Here is a 25,120-nt window from a genome sequence, read left to right on the forward strand (position 1 = left end):
CAACCGGACGAACTCCCTTTCTTTGGAGTTGGACGAAATTATTGACCGACGAAATTTCCTGCTTATACAGTAGGTCTGCGTTCCAGCATCATCGAGTCACACAACAGTAGATATGATCATGAATATGTACTGGATGTGTTTTGTGTGTACTTACTGTAGGTGGAGGTTCAAGATACCGGACCGCAGGAGACAGTAGTACCAGCCATTGTCACAATCATCGTCCACGTACTGGACGAGAACGACAACAATCCAGAATTCAATTCAAGTTCGTATACTATCAGTGTGGTAGAGGGCAGTGCCGTTGGACAGTCTGTCTTGCTTGCTCAAGCTGTAGACAGCGACAGTGGCACCAATGCTCAGTTGAGCTATTCCATCATCTCGAACCGGACTGTCCCGTTTGTGATATCAGCATCGTCTGGCCTGATCACTGTGAATGGCACGCTGGATAGAGAGGTGTCGTCTCGCTATCAGTTCACGGTTAGTGTGATTGATAGCAGTATCAACAATCCCCTTTCAGCCACTGCTACAGTCACAGTCGCCATCACCGATGCTAATGACAACATTCCAGTGTTACACAACCTACCTGCCCGTATTGACCTGGTTGAGAACATCCCTGCTGGCTATATAGTACTGGATATTAATGCTACTGATGGTGATATTGGATCAAATGCCCGGATCACATTCACCTTGATATCCTCCACACCAGCAGGATGGGTGTCAGTGAACAGTATTGGTGTGGTGTACACATTACAGCCACTGGACAGAGAGCAAGTTTCCAGTATCCGTGTACAGTTCAGTGTTGCCGATGGTGGCTTGCCTGCGCAAAGCGTGAACGCATCCATCACCATTGCCGTGGAAGATCTCAATGACAATGTGCCCGTGTTCAATACACCCATTGCTAGCACTGAGACAGTCTTCCTGACTGAGAACACTATGCCTGGACAACAGATGTATGCCTTCAATGCTACCGATGCTGATCAGTCTAGCAATGCATCCTTGGTGGTCTATCAGCTTGTTTCTGGCAATGATAACTCAACCTTCTTGCTCTCTTCGCGTTCTGGAATCCTGACGCTGAGCAAAGGTTTGGACTTTGAGAGCCAAACAACATTCAACCTGACTGTCCGTGCCACAAATCCCATACCATACTCGTCGATGTCACTGGTTTCCGAAACTCGGGATCTCCTTGTCGTCATTCGTGACGTCAATGAGCATCACCCAGTGTTCTCGAAGCTATCGTATGTTGTTTCTGTGTCAGAGAGTGTGACCATCGGTGGGCTCAATGTCTCACTGATGGCATCTGATCCTGATGGGTCGAGTGTTTCAATTACGTATGAGATCATTGCCGGGAACTCGGCTGGTGAGTTTCAACTTGACAACACCACTGGTCTGCTGACCAATGCAAGGCCACTGGACTATGAGATCACACAACAGTACAACCTCACGGTCAGAGCTAGAGAATCAGCTGGCGTGGCGGCACTGTCACGCGACGTCACGGTCATTGTGAACGTCAGCCCAGCAAACGAAGCACGGCCTGTGTTCTCGCAGGCTCACTACACCGCATCAGTGCAGGAGAATACCACCGTTGGTGCCAGTGTACTGCAGCTGCAGGGCAATGACAGTGACGCTGGCACTCACGGCAATCTGACATACGCAATCACAGCAGGCAATGACAATGCTACATTCACCATTGATACTCTGACGGGGGTAATCTACCTAGCTGACTCACTCGATCGAGAGAGCATGGTGACGTTCACCTTGACGGCTACTGTCATGGACCAAGGTAACGGTGCATCGTCCGCCAATGCTACCATCACCATCACTATCACCGATGTCAATGATAACTCGCCTGTCTTCGCTCAGTTCACTAACACACTGAATGTGTCCCTCAGCTCACCAGTCGGTACACCCATAATCCAGTTCTCCATCTCGGATGCAGACATTGGTACCAATGCCCTGGTGACCATATCACTAGTCAGTGGCAACACCAATGACACGTTTCACATCACAAACCAAACTGGTGTTTTGCAACTGGCCAAGCGACTTGATCGTCCAGGAGCAGTGTTCTCTCTATTGGTGGCTGCATCTGACGCCGGTGATCCTGCCCGGGTCACCTCTGTTAACATCATGATCAATATTGTCTCGCAATCTCCACTGGCACCACAGTTCTCATCTGTGCTATACAGTGCAAGTATTAACGAGTCACTCGCTACGGGCACTGTATTCAGTGCTGTGAATGCGAGTATTGCTGCTTCAGCAAGTAGTGGTAGTGGCCAGCTTCAGTATGATCTGAGAGACGCCACCGTGCCGTTCAGTGTCAATGCCGTTACTGGTCTGGTGTCTCTCAACCGCTCGATCCTTGGCATTAGTCAGCCACTATACACCTTCCTAGTCCGTGCCACGGCTACTTACAGCACATCAGCATACGAGGCATACACATCTGTGCAGGTGTCAGTGAGCAACCGTCTTGTTGATCAGCGACCTGTCTTCACCTCACCAACCAGTTACACAGTCTCTGAGAATGCAAGTCTGGGATCTGACATTGCTACAGTTCAGGCCATCTTTGTCAACTTCGCCGGTCGCTCATCAGACATCACGTACAGCATATCACCACTGTCCAGTGTCTTTACAATCAACTCTTCCTCTGGTGTCATGCGTGTGAGTGCACCATTAGATCGTGAACTGGTGCCGTCATACATGCTAACTGTGCGTGCTCAGAATCCCCTCAGTAGTGTATCGGTGAGCACAGACCAAGCAGTTCGCATCAACGTTTCAGATGTGAATGACGAGACCCCAGTGTTCACGGACAGGGAGTACAATGCAACTGTCTTGGACAGTGTATCCGTGGGTAGTGTGGTAGCTCAGTTGACAGTCCAGGACGGTGACGCAGGTACCAATGCTGCTGTTGTAGTCAGTCTTGCGTCACAGCCAGCATGCTCACAGTCATTCCGTGTGGCCGGCAGCAGCACCAGCATCAATAACACGGCTGTGAACATCGACACAGCACAGCTACTGGACGTCCTCAACTTCACACAATGCTCTCTACTGTTGACTGTCACCGATCTTGGAAGCCCGGCTCTAAGCTCGTCCGTCAATGTATCCGTCGTGATTACGGATGGTGACAATCATGCCCCGATGTTCACAGCACCGCTGTACAATGTCAGCGTATTGGAGAATGCAACACAGGGTACACTTGTCACACGTGTTACAGCAACTGACCTGGACACAGGTAGTGCAGGTAGTGTGCAGTACAATATTACTGGCGGGTCTGGTCAGGCACACTTCGCCATAAATCCCAGTGATGGTGCTATTGTTACAAATGCTCAGCTTGACACGGAGACAACGCCCAGTTTTACACTTCAAATTGCAGCGTTCAATCCAAACTCTAACCGTTTTGCTTCGGCCACTGCCATTGTTGTTATTCGTGTGGTTAATGTCAATGACCATGGTCCAAGGTTTGGCCAGGCACTGTACACTGCACTTGTGTCAGCCTCTGTTCAGCCTGGCTATGCTGTGCTGCAAGTCACTGCCACAGATCGTGACAGCCCTGCCATCGCATTTAGTATATCCCCAGTGGCGTTGTCACTGTTTGTGATGAATGCAAGCAGTGGTGTGCTTACTGCCCGCGGTGGGTACAATAGTAGTCATGTAGGACAGCATACATTCAGTGTGCTTGCAGTGGACAATGCCATTCCTCCACTCAGTGCAAACACCACTGTACAGGTGACCATATTGCCAGCCAATCTGGCTGGTCTCCGTCACCAGGACATGGTCTACTCCACTAGTGGCTTGCTGGTTCAAACCACTATCAGCAGTTCAGAAAATTCCACATCCCGTTTCAACCTCTCCTACATTAGCTATTCCGATACAACACAGGTAACTGTGGCCATCCGTGGCAGCTCAGTGCCGTCGCTCACACTGCGACAAGCAACGCCGCCCCTAACAGCAACCAGTCTCACTGCAACGCTCATAACGGACGATGTTTATTTTGATTCGCCGCGTGTCCGCGTGTCACTGCACGCTATGGACATGTTTGGTGACTCAAGGATCAGTAGTGCAACCGGTACTGTCACCATTGCCCAGGGCACAGCAATGGAGCAGAGTGGCAGCTGTCAGCTGGTTTCTGGCCAGTGCATTGCTAACCTAGTGCTTACTGCTGACTGGTTCACAGCCAGACGCTCGCCCAGCTTGTCTGCTCGCCTCGACACAGGCGATATATCAGCATTAGTTGCGGAAACAATCACCATTCATCCACAGCAGAATGTCACGCTGAGCAATGATGTCCTGATCCAGCTCCCCGCGTATGATCATCTCCGAGGTGACACGCTGACCGTGTCGGCATTCGCACACGATTCGTTTGCCATTAGTGGCTTTGACATCACTCTGTCGGTGGGAAGCGCACTAGAAGTGCTACACTCAGTGTCCACGGATAGTGTGTGGTCTGCACAGTCCGTAGTGAGTACCTCTGCTGACAGTGTCAGTGTGAATGCTGTTCTGCAGCCTGGTATGCTACCATCACCCGTTGCATCACCACCGGGAGCAACACGCCTCTTCCAAGTGCAGCTGAGAGTGCGAGCGAGCGCTGCGGAGAACATGTTTGCAAACCTCACTGCAACAGTTCAGACACTGACAAACATCAACAACGATGGCCTGCAGCCAGGTGGCCGAGCTGTTCCAACATTCGTTTGGTTTTCAGATCGATTATCACCGGCAAGCCCTGTGGGAAGAGTGTACATTGCACAAAATGATCTAGTTGCAGTGTTTGCTTATCTTGACGGCAATCCAGTATTCAACATGGCCGCCTTGACAGGTATCAACCAAACATACAGTGTTGTGGCACGCGGCGTGTTCCGTTCGGCTGCAGTCCGTGTGCTGACATCATCCATCACGTGCCAGTCATCGTCACTCTCCTTGATTGTAGCCAGCGATTGCAGGTCTGTGAGTGTTTCAGATCAACACAGCATGGCTGAGCACCAAGCACTGATTAATGTCAGTGTTGGCACTGCACGTTGCTCATTTCTTGTTCATCTCTGGCAGCCGCAGTTCCCACTCCAGATCACTCTTTCTACAACCACCCTGAGCAAGATCGATGGCTGGCAGCAGCAGCAGCCCTCGTGTCGTGCTCGCTACCAAACTGCTACCGTACAGCAAGTGCTTGCAAACTTCACCAACGGCATTGACAGTCCAATCACTGTCAACGTCCTGGAGCGGGTTCTATCACGTTTGAGTATCTCTAACACATCAGTGATGGTACTGAACAGTACAACTGGTATCCTGGAAGGTGTAGCGCCAGGCCAAACAACTCTGCAACTAAGCGGCACTGCCAGCGGACACACCATTGCCTCAGTGATGTGCAGCGTGTTAGATAGTAGCATCACAATATCTGGTATTGACGTGGCTGTGCTGACGGCTCTCTCCTCTTCCGCCAGTGTTGTCAATGCGCCCTTGTCTGCTGGCTACCTGGCGTTTGACTGGTCGCACATGTTTTATTTCGAAGGACAGCTTGGCTATCTTCATGCCGCAGCAGTGTTCAGTGACAACACACGGCAAATTCTGCCAGCAGAGGATCTGAGAGTGAGTTCTCTGGACACACTCGTTGTAGTACCCGGCTCATCTAAAGGCACTGTTGTTGTTCAACAGAGCAGTGGAGCTGGGGAGTTGCTGGACGTTGCCCTGATCTCAAACTGTTCCACTGACAATGTCCTGGTGTCAGCCAAAGCATTTATCAATGTCACTCTGCCACTGCCGACATCAGTCAGTATCCTTGGCCAGGTCAGTCGCATTACCTTCTCTGGTGATCCATCCACTCGGCGTAACATACCCACAGCAATGTCACTGCAAGTAGCTTTGGTGTTTGCAAGCGGTGTGAGACAGGACATGGTCTCTGACTCTCGGACGTTGTTTAACTTTACATCAGGTAGTACCTTGGTCAGTGGCAGCGTACAAAGTGGACGATTTGTAGTGCAGCCGACTCAATTGGCTTCGGGTCCAGCTACACTGACCATTGGGTTTTCGCATCTGCCAGCATCGTATGCAAGGACAGTAACATTCACAATAGTCCAGGCAACGGCAATAACAACAACTGCTTCCCCGTTCCCCACATACTCCGGATCATCGTCCCTCATCAGGCACAGTGTTCACCCCATTGCAAGTACGGGTGTGTTCCAAGAAGCTTTGCTTGCATCTGTACTACACCTGAGCGACGGTAGCACCCGTTCTGTGTCTGACATTGTTCAGTATTCCAAGCACACAGTCGGGCTACCAGACTCCAATGTCACCATTACGGGCAGTGGGGCATCACGCCGTGTACTGGTCACGGATCACACAGTGCCAGCTGGTACATTGACGATCAATGCAACGCTGTTACAGCTGACATCTGCCGTACCTCTGGTGTTGTCCGTGTCACGCACACCTGTAGTAGTGCAGAGTCTCTCGTTGACTAGCAATCCCAGTCAATTAACTGGGCTCAGGAGCCAAGTAAGAGCACAGGTGATTGTACAGGTCATCTTCAATGACACGGCGCAGTATCCTGTCTTTTCAACATCCGTACGCCCACTGCCAGGCCTGCTGAACCTCTCACTGTCCAATCCAAGTGTAGCTTCCATTGATTCCAGCACTGGTACGGTAATCTTGCTCGGCAACTCACTGCTATCCCCTGTCAGAATAACAGCACAGGACACTAGCTCTGCGATTAGCAACACTGTTGACGTCCCGTGCAATCTTGATCCTGATTCTGGTGATGTCGACATGGGACAGCGGAATGGTTTGGCACTCTCACTTGTCACTGTGGGCTATACCTACTCTATCCCTATCTATGTCAACACAGCCAACCTGCGGCTTGGATCATGGGATTTCCACCTTTCCTTCAACTCCACCCTGGTGAGAGTAGCCCAAAGATCAGATATAACACGTGGAAATGACTGGCCGAGTGCAGCGCTGTTCGATGGTGTGGCTAATGACCCTGTTAGTGAAGTTAGATTTGGAGGCTCAGTAGCGTCTGTTACTGTTGTTGGAAGTAGACTGCATCTCGCTACCGTGACTGTGACGGCCATTGCCAGTGGCACTAGCTTCCTTGCTCTGGAAGTTGTGACGCTCAAATCACAAGACGTCCCAGCCAGGGATATTGGTGCAGCAACACCGCGACAAAGTGCTGCCGCCGATGGCCTTGTTCTTGCCGTGATGTCGTCGTCTGTGGGGAGACGGTCAGTTGAAGAAGACCTGCTCCCGCAAACCACCGGCATTGTTGGCCATCGCAGGTCAAAACGCCAGGCGACTACAGCGTGTTCCATTCCACCATGTCCTGCATCTCAATGCACTGGTGGAGAACGTCAACTTGGTGACACTAATGGCGACTGCTTGTTTGACGTCAGTGATGTAACGTTTGTTCAACAGTACCTGGCTAGTAAAGCCCAGAACTTCATGGACAGCAATGGTGCCACTATCAAGACTGGCTTGGATACCGTGTCGGATCGGCTTGTTGAACTGGATGCCGATGGAAATGGTGTCATCGATGTGAGTGATGCTCGGTATCTGCTGTTAGTCAACTTTGGTTTACTTCGTTTCATGAGACAACTCAACATCCTACCAGTGCAAGGACTCGGCTCTAACTGCTCGTTGACACTGCAGGTGCGTTTACTGAACAAAGGTGATGTGCCTGTTGACGGCAGGCAGACAACGGTTGCGTTCTTGTTGGCCAGTAACGAAATAGGTCTGGGTGTGCAGCTTGCGTCGTATGCACTGAACGTCTCACAAGCGTCAGGCCCATCTCTGGCTGTACTACCTGCAGTGTTTGTAGGTGATGGGACATTCCGCTTTAGCTCCCCGGTGAACTTCACCTCTCAGACTATTGGAGTGAGTCTGCTTCAAGTAACGTTTGATGCTCTCGGCGGTAGCAGTGTAGATCGGCAGTTGGTCACCCGAGGCAATCCATCTCCACCATTCCTTTTCAACACACCCGTTTCTCTCAACATCATGGCTACTCCGTCCGTCCGTGTATCTTTCATTGCGTCGAACGGCTTCAATCCTGAAGCTCGGCTGAACAACACCCTAACTACAGCCGTGTGTCGTGTACAATCTGCAAGAGTACTGGTCATCTCACCTGCTCTTGTTGTACAGACTGTACTGGAGAATACTGTTCTTCCTGCCATAATTTTCAACGTCTCAGTTAACAGCACCCTTCCACCATCTTCTCCGTATCAACTGCACTTCACTCTGCCGAATGATGCAGTTATTAAGTCACACTTTGTTGTGAACAGCAGTACTGCTTCGGCGGTTATTCTGACGACAATTCGACCCTTCGACAGGGAAGCCATCGCAACATTCACCTTCACTGTCTCTGTATCTACTGTCATTGATGGTGTGCTGCTGACAGCTGATGCCAATGTACGAGTGACAGTGTTGGATGTGAATGACAATGCACCACAGTTCACTGTCGGTACACCAGCAAACATCACGCTCAGTGCACACATGCCACCCGGCGATCCTGTGTTCAACGTCAGTGCCATCGATCTAGACCTTTTACTGAATGCTCGCTTCAACTTCAGCCTCTCGGGCAGCAACGCATTCAGAATTGACTCCGATGGCCAGGTATACACTACCGATCTACTGCTAGAGAAAGATGTGTACATTGTCAACATCACAGCATTTGACACACCATCTTCAGGCCACTCACTTGCAACGACGACTGTGATTGTTGTGAGTGTACCAGATGTTCCTGATGTGCTCAGCCCACCAATATTCGAAATGTTCAACGATTCTCTGGCCGTTCCTGAAAACAGTCCACTCAACATGATCATTGCTACATTCGCAGCCAACACTCGGAGCAACTTCTCCAAGGTCTACTACCTCAGCTCCTTGCAACCACTGCCTGTGCAGATCTCTGCAACCACAGGAGAACTGACAGTGACTGGTGCACTGAACTATGAGAAAACACCAGTCTACAACATCACAGTGCATGTGACCAGGCCTGGCTTGGACCGGTTCGGGGCGGCCAACAACAGCCGTTCATTCCTACTGCAAGTCACTGATATCAATGAGCCACCAGTGTTCAATGTATCCGATTTACATCCAGTGTTATCGATCAAGGCCAATACATGGCCACAAACTGTTCTTGGAGACTTCCTTGCCACTGACCAGGACTCCGGTCTGCAAGGTCAGCTGGCGTACAGTATTCTAGCTACCAGTGCACCGCCACACTTCTTTACTATCTCTCAGTCTGGCATACTCAGCACAGACAGTGTTCTGCTTAACTCTAGTGGTCAGTACTACACATTGCAGTTACTAGTGAGTGATGGGGGAAACCCCTCGCTAACCGATGACATCACGGTCAACATCACGGTGAATGCAGTGGATGCTCCCACATTTGATCAATCAGAGTACATGATGGATATCCCGGAGAACAGTGCAGTGTCTACACCAGTCGGCTCTGTGCTGGCAGTGGGTGATAACGCAACAGTCACGTACAGCATCATCAGCGGCAACGGACGAGGTTCCTTCAGCATTGAGCCGCTCACGGGAAACATCACGGTTTCCCAGGATAACATAGATGCGGAGCAGGTGTTGGCGTATTCACTCACGGTGCTTGCAGCAGCGTATGACTTGTCCACACAGTCCAATCTCAGCACGTCTGTGTCTGTGAATATCCGTGTGCTGGACGAGAACGATAACATGCCAGTGTTTGATAGCAACACACTGAACTTCTCCATTGTTGAAAACACACCGTTGCATTCTATACTACACACTGTATCTGCAACGGATCGCGATGTATCGCCGCAAAACTCTTTGGTATCGTTCACACTGCTTGACTTGATCACAACATTCCGCATCAATGCCTCTACAGGGGTGGTGGAGAATCTCGTGTCAATAGATCGCGAGACAACTCCATTCTTCACTGCGAATGTATCTGCTGCTGACAATGGTATGCCGTCGTTGAGTAGTGATGGTGTGATGCAGGTTACTGTGTTGGATGTCAACGATAACGCACCCAAATTCCATCAAGCACCATCGGTTGCCAGACTGGATGATACCGCCGTGGTGGGTGAGCCAGTGGCACGCTTCATTGCCTCCGATCCGGACCTGGGAAGTAACGGCACCGTCATCTTCTCACTGGGTGTTTCATCACTGCAATCTCAACAGATACCCGTGTCGGTCAATGCTACATCGGGTGAACTGACAGTGTCGGCATCTCTGCATGATCTGAACGTAGATCAGTTCAGTGTGCAGGTTGTGGCAAGTGATCAAGGTCACCCTGCTCTATCCAGTACAGCAATGATAGTAATCCACGTAGCTGCACTAGCTCTCACTCCCACTCTCAGTGCCACCGGTGGTCTAAGTGTTGTACAAGGTGTTGTCTCTAACACCAGTGCAATGAGCTACACCAGCTATTTAGGCCTGATCACGGGACCAAGCGGTGAAGTCAGGACCACATTCGGAAGTCTGTCTGCATCCCGGATGTTTAGCTACGCCAGTGATCCTCCAGCGACTGTGCAAGCAGCCATGCTGAGCGCTTCAACTCAGGTATTTTGCACACCAACTGGCTCAACGTGTCGTGCTGCTATCACCATTGCAGCCCAGGTGAAGGCAGCATACTTCAAGACATTGATCCGCAGCCCAGTGTACGTCAGGATACAGGGATCGTCATTGACAGCTAAGACATCAAGCTGTATGTCTGTGGCCCTGCCAGGTGTATGCACTGTCACGATAACATTGCAGAAATCAGATTTCCCAACAGCTGGAACGTCGCCAGCTTCTGCTAGCATTTCTTTTGGCCTTTCGCCACAGCAGCTCACCCAAAGTCTTGAAACTGTTCAACTCCAACCTCTCCCGTCATACTCAGTAGCAGATAACAATGTGTTCGTTGAGTTGTCAAGGGAACCAGTTTACCGTGGCGATGCGTTTGAAGTCAGGGTGAGCAGTCAGACTGCCGACCGAGTGGAGGGTTTCAACATCAAGTGTACGAGTGGACCAGGTTTGCAGATATCTTCCAGCATCATCATTGACCAGGCTTGGGACTATCAAATGTCGCAATTTGGGGCATCTCTGTCAGTCCCAGCATTCATACCTGCAACGGCAACCTCTCGTCCAGCCTTCACCGCTGGCAGAACACATTTGTTCTCACTGCAGCTGACGGTAACACAGTCGGCAAGCCTGGGCAGTAACACCTCTGTACAGTGCAGTGTAAGCAGTCTGGTCACAGAGCTAGGACAAGTACAGCCCAGCGGTGCTTCATCTCCCTTTGCAGCCATCACATTTGGACAGTTTGGTCGCAGCACAGCTGGTCTTGTGTCTGTCGATGCTGATGCTGTTGTAGCCGTATTTGCTGATGTGGACTCCAGTGAACTGGTCAACACAGCTGTAGTGACTGGTCAGCCAGTTCTCAGCACTATGACTGTAGTGGCTGGATACGTATCAGGCAGAACTACTGGCACCACAGGTCAAGCATCATGTACCAGTAACTCTACCAGTGTTGCATCTGTTGATGCTTCATGTGCGCATGTCATTCTTAACGGCATGGAGACAGCCGGGTCGCATAATGCCCGCATCGGTGTTAGCGTTGGAAGTGTGACAACTAGCGTGTCTATTATTGTATGGCATCCAACATCTTTCAAGTTGTCCACAGATGACGATGAGCTGTCCTTGGTATCATCATGGCGGAATGCTGCTGATGGCTGCAATGCTCGCTATCAACAAACTGCATTACGTGTTTCATGCACTTTCAGCAATGGACAAGTATCCATCCCTGGTGTTGACATCACTGACACAGCCAAGTCCTATCTGCGTGTTGACAAGCCAACTGTAGTCTCTTTGAATGGCTCCATTGCAACTGGCATCATGCCTGGATCTGTTGCTGCAGCTTTGCCTAACCCTGTCCCCAGTCGGCCACCCCTTGCCAGCTTGCCATTGCTAGTAACCTCCTCTGCACCAGTGTCTGTTGTGGGACTCAGTATATCTGTGGTCAGCAGGCTGGATCTTACACTGAACACACCGACATCTAGAAGTATGTGGGTACCAGCAGCTGCTCCGTTCATCACTACCCGACTGATTCAAGACCTCAACCTGGAAGGCAAGATGGCCAGCCTTATTGTTGCTGCACATTTCAGCGACGGTCAGGCACAGATTGTAACTCAGGCCGATGGTGTAGTACTGTCATCGTTGAATACAGCCGTGCTGACCGTTGCAGGCCAGACTGTGTCTACTCGTGGCTCTGGCAGTGGAGAACTAATCTTGGCAACCCTATCGTCAGGTCAGTGTGATGTCAGGATTCTTGCCAACGGTACGGCCATGCTAAATATTGTCACTCCCGCGCCTGTGCGAGCTGAGCTATTTGCCAGTACAACACGACTAACACTGGCTGGTGATGCACTGAGGCAGACTGGTGTGCAAAGCAGAGCACAGATCACCTCTAACCTAGTTTTCAGCACGTCATCAGGTCTAGCTAATATTCCTATGACATCTGACACACGTACAGTCTACACGCTTAGCAACTCGCTGTTCATTCTGACCAGGAATGCCGATGGCAGTGTGGAAGTCTCTGGTAATGGGTCGGTAACATCGGGTACAATTGGAACCGGCACCACTGATCTGGTAGTCTCCTTTGTACACACTAACTTGACGGCTGTTGTCACGCTCCAGCTTGTACTGACCGACGTGGTACAGCTGGCGTCACACCCGTATCCATCATACACAGGATCCGGCTCACATCACTTGTCGGTCTTGAGCCCTCTCGCAAACACAGGCGTCTACCAACAGGCCACCATGAGAATACAGCTGGTGACGACAGACAAACAAATCGTCGATGTTAGTGCGCACAACCGCACAGATGTATACATCGAATACAGCACCGACTCTTTGCTCTCGGAACAGCTGAGGCGCACATCAAGTAATGAATTCCAGTTAAGTGTCTCTCCATCACAACAAGCCAATGGTGACATCACAATTGGAGCCAGCTTTGATGGGGATGTTGCCAACTTCTTGTTGATTGAGGTTTCAACCACACCAGTTGAGGTGGTTTCCCTGAGAATTCACTCTCTGCCGAGGAACACACTGCGAGGCATGCAGCTTGTTACCCAGCACCAACTCACCGTTGCGGTAACATTCTCAGACAGCACACAACACCCGAACTATCTCTCTGCTTCCAGTCCAGCCCTGCCTAACCTGCTCAGGTTTACCAGTAACAGCTATGCCAATACTACAGGTATGACCACCGGTGTCATTACACCAAGGATCAATTCTCCTCTCGACGCGGCGCTAGTCACAGCCATTGCCATGCCAACTCCCCAGTGCGGCAGCAACTGCACCACGGTGAGCCATACTCTCCCGTTCACCGTCAACCTGGACCCCGCCATCGGCGATGTAGACATCGGGCAGGCCTCCGGGGTGGCGCTGCCGGTTAGACGGACTGACACGACGTTCACCGCTGCTGTGCGTGTGAACTCTGGAAGCAGTGTAGTGAACATGCTGGACTGTCTTGTTATCTATGATTCAGCCGTGCTGTCAGTGAGCAAAGTAAGTGAAGGCACTAGCTGGAGCAGTCGAGTCAGCTGCACACTCAACTACGGTGATCCAGGTGAGATCCGTGCCACGTGCTCCGACATTAGCTCGGGTGCTCCGAGAGGCACTTCTCTGAACATTCTCATCATAGAGTTCATGGCCAAGGCACCAGGAATGGCTCATGTCAGTGGCATGGTGAATACCATCTCTACGTACAGTGGTCTCAATCCCATCACCATCGGTGCACCAACACCACAGCCGTTTATTGCCGGTGATTTCTTCCAAGTGGTCAGCGCAAACCGTCAACGTCGCTTCACCAGTCCGAGCGGCAATGCGGTGCCTGTCATCGCAGAACGACATCGTCGCAACACTGCTAGTGCAACATCTACCTGCACCAGTATATCATGTGCAACATGCACTGCTGCTAGGGAGATTGGAGATACGAATGGCGATTGCAGCTTTGATGCAAACGATGTTACCTTCACGTTGATCTATCTCGCTGAGAGAGGGAATGATTTCAGAACTACTCGAGGCCAAGCTTTAGCCAACACTCTTCTTTCTGCACAAGTTGAAGAGCTCGATGCCAATGAAGACGGTACCATACTGATTGACGATGCACGCTTCCTCTCCGAGTACCTTGTTGATTTCATCTACGCGTTGGTTCCACCAATCTCTATTGTTCCAGTGTCCAGCCTGCAATCACAGTGCATGCTCACTGTTTCCGTCAAGCTTGCACGTGCAAATGCCATGCCCATCTCCAATCAGACTCGTGTTGTCGTGCACCTGTCTCACGAGAACGAGAGCTTTGCAGCGGACTTCACCAATCAGTCTACGGTAGTACAGGGGCAACTTCTTGCGGTGTCTGGTGACACGGGTGTATTAGTAGAGACGGCATTCAGCCCTGATCAACAGGTGTTCTCGCTCGCGTTGGATGCCAACTTTGAGCTGTCAAACATAGGCATGTCACTGCTGGAAGTTACGCAGAGTACGACTGGCACAACATCATTGGAACGACAGCACTACTTCTATCAAACATCCAACGCTTCCAGCAGTCCATCGTCGGGCATTGATGCCAGTCTGACGGTAGCTGGCCACAAGGTCACTGTCCGCGCAGGAACCAGATCGCAGCCGCTGATGACATTCGATAACTTGCTCTCCTCTAGGTCCTGCTCTGACAACCCGCTACTGGCTGATGACTTACGGATTGAAGTTCACAATGGAACATCTGCCACCGTACAGTGGGAGATCACTAACCCCAGACAGGTACTACAAGACACTTTCAATCTAACTCTGACCATTCTGGAATGTGACCTCATGCCTGTTGGACCATCGGGTTGCCAGGATCAACAGTTCATCGCCGTCGGAAGTCTGAATGACTCTACTCCGTGTAGGCGACGGCTGTTTGACGTGTCTGGCCTGCAAGCAAGCCTTACAGTACTCTCTCCGCACACTGCTACCTACTTTCAAGTGTCTTCTCTTCTGCCATCTCGCTCCCCATCTTCAGCATGGGTATTGGCCGAGCTGCCACAAGCACGTAAGAGCAACCTTTTATAGGGATCTGACACGGCATCATCTTGTTGATATTACAACTCCCATGTGCCATGTGACACTTCTTTGTTTAGGAACTTCAATGTGTGAATACGCCATTATGTTGAAGGGTTGGGCAGTGTAACCGTCTGAGGTATCAATACTTTCAACACCGCAAGCTGTGTTAGTGTTCTAAGGCCATACGTTTGTATTTCTATGTTTCTCGTCACCTGAAAATCTAAAAACGTATGCAAGAAGTGGAAAAAAATAAAAAAATGACCGAAAAATAAAAAAATCCACCAATACACCATGCAAAATAGCATCCATAGTTAGCAACTATATTATGTGGTAGGAGCTTCTGTCACAATCTGTGCATGTGCAGCTAGATTGCGCACAAAAAATGCCGTCCTTGCATCATGTGTCGCGCAGGCCAGGCCACATTATCTACATGTGCATGAGTGTGCTGGTCCCCACATGCACAGTCAGTGCAGCACAGTTTTTTTCTTTTTTTCTTCCAGACTCCTGAATCGTATGCGCGCGGGTGACGAGAAACATAGAAATAAAAACGTGTGGCCTAACATTATTGTTGCGTTACTGCAACAGCACTAAGGGTAAATGCCCATGCACACTCTCTCAGTCCAACACGACCATCACACTCCGGTAGGAATTACAAACTTAACTTGATGAAGACAGAAGGAGAAGTCCAGAACACGGGGAACAGAGTAGGCATGTAAAACAGCACAGGCACGCAACAGTTACCGCTGGTGCATGCGAGGTGCATGTGCGTACGCGAAGGTGTGAAATAGGAAGCGGGGTCAAATTACATATGGATGCACTATGCCAAATATATAGGCACAGGTAGGTGACTGTACATCTCCCCCAGAAAAAAAATGCGAACGGAGGGACACGAGAAAGTGGGGAGCAAAGGAGAGAGGAAAAGGAACGAGAGCAGGTCTGAAGCGGGTACCAGAGTGAGCATTACTCAGAATGATAGAGAGAAAAAAACTTGAAAAGAACACAGCCATAGTTCAAATGGAACACATGGAGTAAACAGTGTTACTGTGTTCAGGTATTGTCAGCATAGCGTTGCGGCGCATGGCGAACACGGCTGGATGGTGGTCTGCGAACGGGTGGCAGAGGCTTAGCAACTCGAGGAGACTGCGGCACAGGCAAAAGAGGCGGCAGAGTAGAGTGAGCTGGTGGTTGCAGGGCAACATGCACAGGAACAGGAACACCATACTCAACCTCATACATGGGCTCAATGGAGGAGGGTGAGCGGGAGGGATCAGGGTGTTTAGCTGACGTGGATGGCAACGCACGCATGTGGCGACGATTTCGGCGGGCAGATGACCCAGGAGTGAAATAGTCGACAACAACTAGGTAAGTGGATCCTTTGGCTGCACACAGATCACACGCGATCTTTGACCATGGAAGAGATGGGAACTCGGACGAGATGAGCGGCTCGGTTGGGTTAGGACGGGCCTTGGCACAGGTGGCACAAGACATCACATACGACTCAATGTCCGTAGACATACCAGGCCACCACATCACAGCGCGCGCACGAGCACGACACTTACCAACGCCGTGGTGACCCTCGTGAGCACTGGCAAGGGTGGCGTTGCGCTGGGATGCAGGGATGATGACACGTTGGCCACGGAATATGAGACCATCAGCAGTTGAGAGGTCATCGCGAACAGCGAAGTACAGGCGGAGGCTAGCGGGGACCGAGGTGGGCTTGGCTGGCCACCCGTTGAGGATGAGGGCACGGAGGCGACACATGTCGGCATCAGCGTTGGTCGCGTTCCGAACGTCGACCAAGAGCGGGTCGGTGGAGCAATGCGATGTGACGGCAGACACATGCAGCTGTACTTCATCAGCAAGATCACTAGTAGGCGAGGACTCTTGCGGAGCACGGGATAGGGTGTCGGCAATGACGAGTAATTTGCCGGGCACGTGGATAGCAGTTGGGTTGTACCTCATCAGCCGCATCAGGAGTCTCTGGCATCGCAGAGGAGAGCGGGCGAGATCAGCGGAGTTGATGAGAGGCACGAGAGGCTTGTGGTCAGTCTCGACTGTGAACTGAGGACCGCCGTAGATGTAGTGGTGGAAATGCTCGCATGCCCAAACGATGGCGAGACACTCTTTCTCAATCTGGGCATAGCGCTGCTCAGTAGGAGATAGAGAGCGGGACGCATAGGCAACAGGGCGCCAGCGGGAGCCATCAGGCTGCAGGAGGACAGCGCCCAGTCCGTAGCTACTGGCATCAGCACTAATACGGACGGGCTGGTCGGGCGAGAACAGTGCCAAGCAGGGAGCAGTAGTAGCGAGTTCCTTGAGGCGACAGAAGGCAGTTTCTTGCTGGGTGTCCCACTGCCAGGCGGTGTCGGCCTTCAGGAGAGCACGGAGCGGGGCACTGACATTGGCCATATCTGGCACAAACTTCGACAGAAACGTGAACATGCTCAGTGCACGGCGTAACTCGGGCACGTTGGTCGGTCGGTGACTTCAGAGCTTGGATGGCAGACACCTTGGCTGGGTCTGGGCGGACACCGTCAGCACCGATGAGGTGACCCAGGAACGTCAGGGACTTCATACGGAGGCGACTCTTGGCGGGGTTGAGGAGTACGCCTGCAGAAGCGAGAGCTGCGTGGACAGCAGTGAGGGCAGCATCGTGTTCAGCTAGAGTGCCACCGAACACGAGGATGTCATCCATGAAGACGACCACGTTGGGAATGTGCCCAACGATTTCCAGTAGGCGACGCTGGAAAACCTCTGGCACACTGGTGATACCAAAGGGTAGACGGTTGAAGTGAAACCGGCCAAACGGTGTCATGAACGTAGTGAGTGACGCACTGTCGTCAGCAAGGGGCATTTGCCAGAACCCAGACGCCGTGTCAAGCGACGAGAAGACCTTGGCTCCGGACAGCTTACCCAGTGTGTCTTCGATGGTCGGCAGAGTGAAGTGTGAACGCTTCACGGACTGGTTCAGGCGTTTGAGATCCACGCATGTACAGAACTATCACATGTCACATGTTGCACGTTGATACTATTAGTGTATTGTAGTTACGAATTGTGTACAGAACTGTCACATGCTGCAAGGGCAGTATTGTCAAGACATGCTAGGTCGCTTGCAATATTGGTGCGGTGCGTATTACTGCTATGCATTTCGCGAGTGTAATATTTATTTGTTAGTCTGTTAGATCTGTTACATCACGAGTGCATATCTGTTACGTCTACGTCGAGACACATTTTACGATACAGTAATTGCTATGCGTGTTCGTACCACGACATGTTCACGAGCGGAATATCTTGTGAATCGTGCTAATTTATTAAAGTAGAATTGTTGACACACTAATTTGGTTGCAATGTACATGTACTTACTAGTACTTGATCCGTTGCATTATCGCCATCCGCGGCAACTCCGCTACGATCTACTTGGCGAAACTTACTCTCGCTGACAGGGTGTGCTGTCACCCTGTCGCTGGGTGCAAGCACCCCTTGACAGACACTGTTTTCACCTCCGTAATCAACAATTCTTTAGTCTTCCACTTCAGCAGATTGCTAGTTTCTGTTTTGTTCTGCATTCAAAATTATTATTGCTTTTCTTTTTTGTTGCACCTGCACAGTGCAGTGCACTCCGCGCTGCACGTGCACGTGCACGCGGACTTTGGCAGTAGGCAAAGCACGATTTTGCCAGGGAAGCTTCGATACTTTGCCGCAAAATTTTGCTGCCTCATAGTCGATATTTTGCTTTCATTTTGCCAGGCCGCTCAATATTTTGCTCCAAAATTTGTATCACGTGTGGGAAAACTGACCGAAAGTGGGTCACATGTTAGCAAAAATGAGAAAAAGTGAGTCACGTGTTGGTAAAACTGTGCGAATATGAGTCACGTGCACAGTATAAGTATAAAATCTTCCAATTTCCAGCGAACACACCGATATTTAGCTCCGTTTTGCCAGCAAATTCCCTTACAAAATTCTTCGATATTTTGCTAGCAGAATTGCTAGCAAAATCGGGCTATGCCTAGCGAGTATCTCTATGGCTACGATGATTCATGCATTTTCTGTACGCTGCATTCTCTATGCCACGTCGTTGTGTACGCGCAAGCCAATGCACGCACACGGGCACGTTTCGCTGAGGACAGCGATTTGAGAGAGAGAGTTTGTCAAGTTTGAGAGAATGGTGGTTAGCTTCTTGCCCAGATTAGTGACAGGTGTGGTTGTTGTTTGCCTTTTGCGTTTTCCTGGTTTCATTCTCTGCATTCTTAGTTGTGTTCCATGTCTGCACGTTGTTTTCCGAGTGTCAGTTCACTACACCAGAGTTCGAACAATTAGAATTTAATACAGTCTTCACCGAAGGGGAAAGAGTCCTAAACAACGCAGATGCGGACGGAGCCATTCTTCTTGAGCACGGGCACCATGGGCGCGCACCAGTCGGTCGGATCGGTGACTGGAGAGATGACTCCCATCTGGACCATCCGGTCAAGTTCGGTCTTGACCTTGGCTTGCAGGTGGATGGGGACTCTTCGTGCAGTCTGGCAGTGATATGGTTGGGCATTGTCTTGCAGCTCGATGGTAGCTGCAGGACCGGACATGCGACCAATGACAGGAGGAGCGGACGGAGGGCTTGCGGATGCCTAGGATACATCGCAAGACAGGAGGTTCAGGTCCTGGCACACACTGCGGCTCAGGAGGTTGCTGGGGCCATCAACAACAATAACACGGAAAGTGACGTTGCGGTCCTTCCAGGAGCTGGCAGCAACAAATGCGCCGTGTATGGGTAGAGGTTGGCCGTCAGGTCCAGTGACCTTAGTGGAGATCGGCGTGAGCTTAGGTTGAGGACTGAGGCTATTGTAGGAAGGCAGTGACAGGAGTGTGCAGTCTGCGCCAGAGTCCAGCTTGAACAACACTGACTGGCCATTGATGGGGAGCTCAACAAGCCAGGGTTCAGTTGAGTCAGGAATGGATACTGAACTCAAAACACAGATACTGGGTTCCTGTGACTCGGATGAAGCGCTACCCATAAAACAACTCGCACTAGCACTAGCAGAATCACTCACCGGATGGTCAGACATCTCGCTCGCGCCCACTTGACGAGAGCTACGACACACTTTGGCAAAGTGACCACGACGCTGGCACTTACGGCACTAAACGGACCAAGCAGGACACTCGCGGCGCGAGTGACCACTGGATGAGCCACAGCCGGAGCAGGGAGCGCGCGGAGCAGAGGTTGCTGGAGGGCCAAGTGTCGAGTAGCTAGGCGCGGACTGGCGAGATGCAGCGGGAGCATTCTTCGGTCTGCCAGTTCCACGAGATTGTTTGTGATGTCCGCGAGCGACAGCGGCTGCGACGGAGGGCTGAGTGGCTGCGGAGCGCTGAGTGGCTAGCTGGATTTCGAGGGTCTCAGCTGCCTTGGCCTCCTTGAGAACATCGGCGAGGGTAAGGGAGCCTATGTCCTTTTTCTGCATCGCCTTACTCACTTCAGAATCAGCCATGTGGGCGACGAGGTGATCGCGGATCCGTTCTGACGGCTTGTCGAAACGGCATCTCGCCGCGACAGAGTGGAGTCGGCTTGAGAACGTGGCTACGGACTCACCGGGGAGCTGGCGGAGACGAGCGAACTGCGTCCGTTCGTGGATAACATTGTCCGCAGGTGCAAAGTACTTGTCGAAAGCATCGACCACTTTATCGAAGTCGTCCTTGTCGGAATCTTGGGTGAAGGACAACTCACGCTGGAAGATATCATCCGCAGTTGGGCCCAGAGAGTAGATGAGAGTGGAGATTTGGACATCTGCGGATCCGGAAGAGAGTTTGGTAGCAATCTGGAAGCGTGGGAATCGGCTTTTCCAGCGGGGCCAATTCTCAGGTGCGGAAAAGTCGAAGCTTTCAGGGGGCTGAAATTTCGCCATGGCGAGCGGGTCCGGTGGCGAGGGTTCTGGGTACCAGTTCTGACACCAAGTGTTGCGTTACTGCAACAGCACTAAGGGTAAATGCCCATGCACACTCTCTCAGTCCAACACGACCATCACACTCCGGTAGGAATTACAAACTAAACTTGATGAAGACAGAAGGAGAAGTCCAGAACACGGGGAACAGAGTAGGCATGTAAAACAGCACAGGCACGCAACAGTTACCGCTGGTGCATGCGAGGTGCATGTGCGTACGCGAAGGTGTGAAATAGGAAGCGGGGTCAAATTACATATGGATGCACTATGCCAAATATATAGGCACAGGTAGGTGACTGTACAAAACATTATAAGTTAACTGGCTTTTTAGGCAGAACATCTTCCAACCACTTTTGTACTTGTACTGTGCTATGCAGGCGGCAGGAAGCGCCAGCTCCAACGTTTGGAGAAGCCACCTTCTTCTACGCATTCATGTCTTGTAGTGTCATGTAATGTCATGTTTCTTGTGTTCTATATATTGCAGCACCGGAGGGTCTGCTTCCACCGACTGTCACACCGCAAAACGATAACCTGCTGATTGAGTGGATGCAGCCTAACAAATCCAATGGCTGCATCCTCTACTTCGCCGTCTTGGCAATCTTCAGCAATGGAGAGAACAGAACGCTGTTCACGGGTCTGGAGAACTCAACGGTCTGGTTTGGCGGTGCCGAGGAGACCGCAGTCATTCGCCTGTATGCAGCAAACAGTGCAGGAGTCATCAGTGCAGGTAACGCTGAGAATACTGATGCTCATCTACCCAACACCGTGTGTGTGTGTGTGTGTGTGTGTGTGTGTGTGTGTGTTTACTTGCTTGTGAGCTGCACTCTATACTGTTAGTGTATGTGTGAAGTTTATTTTGGCTCAGTGCAACTTTGCGTTTCAGTGGGACTATTCATTGAAAATTCCTCTTCCCTGATCCCTGGTCAGTGGATGGATGGTCCGCTTCCAGGACCCATTGAAGTGACAATATTGATAATGTATGAACTAAGAAGTATTTTCATGATAAGAGGTGCATGTTCCGTTATTGATCATTGTATCGGTGTTGGTACTTTCCCCGATTCTTTCTCTCCTCATCATGCTAACAATAATCCCAATATCGGTGATCCTCTTTACCCTGCAGAAACACCCAGAGAAGGACTGATTAAGTCATCCTCACCGACAGCCATCGCAGCTGTAGCTGTCATTCCCATTGTTCTTGTTCTTGGAGTGCTGCTGCTATTGCGACTACTCTCACACAGGCGCCGCAAGCCAGCCCGATACGGCATCATGAAAGACTTTGACGACTTCAAAAGAGATCAGATTGAAATCGTGAGTAGTCTGATATATGTAGGTTTGCAGCGTACGGCAAACCATAGTTATCGCTGACAACCGAGCAGCAGGCAAAAGCCACGCGCGTGGCTAGGGGCACGGCTGTTACGACAGTACAAAACGGGCCCACTTGGTTTTTGTACAGGAGATGGCGCTTCCCGAGACTTTCCCGTTCTCAACATTCAAAATGTATACTCAAGGAGGTGTATTTTGAACGCAATCTCTGCTCAGTTGGGTCTCCAAAGCACCACTTCTGATCGCCGCGTCAAGCTGTCCTCGCGGCTACAGTTGCGCAACATCCTGACCATGCTTCGCCAAAGAAAAAAGTAGTGAATTTGAGCTTTCCTTCGCTGAGAAAAGCCATTCTTCACGGAAATTTGTCTCTGAAGTTGTTGCCGTTCGATCGTTCTAGTCACCGAACTTTGTTGCCTCCTTGAGGTGCTCAACGAGTTTTCGTCACGTCAAGGGTAGTTTTGCCGAGGAGAAGAGTATCTGTGTAGCTGTTTTTTGTTACTGCTGGGGCACCGCTGATTCCTTGTTGGCCCCGCTGGGTCCAAATCTCTAGCAACATTAAGTGGATTTGAAATGGAAAAACACCAAGAAAAGTTACAGCTGGTATGCAGGTTAGGCGGTGAAAAGTTGTGTAGTACTAGCCGTGGAACTCAGCACCTTGTGAGAGATCATGCGAAAGCCATTGAATCTGTACTGAGTATTAATGTGTTGTGTGATGACCAAAAAACCCATGCATATGAATATGCATATGAATATGCATGTAGCTCCAGCCTCATCCAGTCTGCATTTAGACGATGCAACAATTGGCATGGATTTTCCCCTGATGAAACTGTACGACATTGCATCACCGCCATACAAAGCAATTGCTGACTTGCTGCCGGAACGCTTTGAATACAGAGTTCGTTGCAGCAGGTGCCAACTTGCAGTACGCACGGCGTTACAACAACGTGATTAGAAAAGCCATTCTTCCTGTTGAGCTGCAAGACGTGTGTATTCCTGTGCTCCACCTAGATCTAGGGATTTATCCCTGGATTTACGGTGCACTTTGTGCTGACGCACATCAAATCGATATTGCACTGAGCAAATGTATGTTACTTGCTGCAGATGACGGTGACTCTGCAACGTTTACAGCACTTATCAAGGCCTACAAGAACGTACACGACACAGCAACACAACAACTACACCTACAGTCAGAAGCACAAAGCATTTTTAGGCAGCTGCAGTGTGTGACGCTGCACATTCAGTAGCAGGAAGTAGTGGCTGCTGGCTTGCAGACTGTGGCATCAAATCTGCACTTCCTATGGAAGGAGAAAGAAAAGGAACTCAATTTGATGAATGAGAGGTGATGTGGCTCGAAAAGAGCATGAGAAATTAACAGTAAAAGATTTAAAAAAAGCAGCTGGCCCGTGCGTAACTTCCTTGGAAGCAGTACTGCCACAGTACCAAATAAAGCGGCAAGCATATCACTCCGGAGCATTTGTCGGCAACCACATACACCGTGCGTTGAAACCGGATGTCATTGCTGCCCTCACTTCTGTTCCCCTTACAGTCGTGCAGAGCCGCACACCTGCGGACAGCGGCGAGGTTCAGCTGCTTGCCCAGGCAAAGTCCTTGAGAGATCGCTACTCGAGACTCTTCACAGAGTATGCAGCATGTTGCAAGCTGTTCAGCGGCAAGCTGGTTTTTACAACAGCAACAAGGCAGGTTCTGGGTGATGCCATCCACACCTTCATGGCCACCTGCAGAGCGGAGGTTCTGGCACGCAAGTTAGGCAATGTGACTCCTAAGCTTCACCTTCTCGAGTGCCATGTCCTTCCTTGTACAGGGTTGAAATTAATTCTTGCTGATCTGTTCGGCCACACACTCTGAGCTCCTCTGATGAGACCTAACGAGGTTGAAATTAATTCTTGCTGATCTGTTCGGCCACACACTGTGAACTCCGCTGATGAGACCTAACAAGGTCGAAACAGCTATAGCTGTCAGGAGATTGAGTAAACTTGACAAAAAGTTCTCCTCCGATCCGAGGCGCAGGTCGTCATTTTGCGAAAGAGTCCTGCGAAGCACATCTTCTTTATCTGCTACTGAGCGGTATCCGTTGCACTTTGCGGAGCACAGCTGCCTCCAACAACATTTTTTGACGAGCAAGAGACTGAAGAGACGAAATCCATAAAAGTACTATTTCAAGTATTCGAAGTGACAGAACCTTTTTCTTTCTGCGGAAATGATCATGAAAATTTGAAAAATGCGATGAGCGTACCCACGCTTTCCGTGTGACCTCTGTTGCCAGGGGCGTTGCTACAGGTCGCCGCCATCTTGCCAAGTGACCTCCCCGTAACAGCCGTGAGGGGGAAAGCCCAGGCCGAACCATGAGTACGAGTGCACCCATATGCGCAGGCGAGACTACCCCATATTTGCATAAAGGTATCAGCGCTACGAATGCAATGTTTACCAAAAGCAGGGCTCATGGCGCCTAATCTCTATATTAGGAAGCAGTTCCTTTCATGGCACGAAAGGACTCCAGCGTGCGTACTAAGACTCAGCCAGGGGACAGTACTAACCAGGGAGTAGTATTGTACTACTCCCTGGTACTAACCGAGCACGCAAGATACAACAGGCGGTATGGCGGAGCAAAACATACCACGTACGGAAGAGGCGAAGTCCCCGGATGCCAAACGGTCCACAATGACAGACACCACCATGCTTACGGTATATGGGAAATAAGGCGCGAGAGCCCACCAGGTAAGGCGGGCCGCATAAGCACGCGGCAAGGGCAAATAGCGTAAGACGTACCCACGAGGGCCACAACGCGAGAGTATGGCAGCATGGGCAGAGTACGGGAGTAC

At 50.8% G+C, this 25,120-nt stretch overlaps 1 protein-coding gene across 1 annotated transcript in view; it reads left to right on the plus strand.

Annotated features, from left to right (window-relative positions):
- LOC135816058 (mucin-3B-like) overlaps nucleotides 1-25,120 on the plus strand; it is a 71,552-nt gene that overhangs the window by 42,399 nt on the left and 4,033 nt on the right. The window contains exons 9-11 of the mRNA XM_065329422.1: nucleotides 160-15,019; nucleotides 21,442-21,684; nucleotides 22,078-22,265. Coding sequence (XP_065185494.1) covers nucleotides 160-15,019; nucleotides 21,442-21,684; nucleotides 22,078-22,265 — 15,291 coding nt within the window. The remainder of the gene's footprint in view (nucleotides 1-159; nucleotides 15,020-21,441; nucleotides 21,685-22,077; nucleotides 22,266-25,120) is intronic.

The sequence above is a fragment of the Sycon ciliatum genome, chromosome 4, assembly GCF_964019385.1.
Source record: "Sycon ciliatum chromosome 4, ocSycCili1.1, whole genome shotgun sequence".
In the NCBI taxonomy this organism is placed as follows: Eukaryota; Metazoa; Porifera; class Calcarea; order Leucosolenida; family Sycettidae; genus Sycon; species Sycon ciliatum.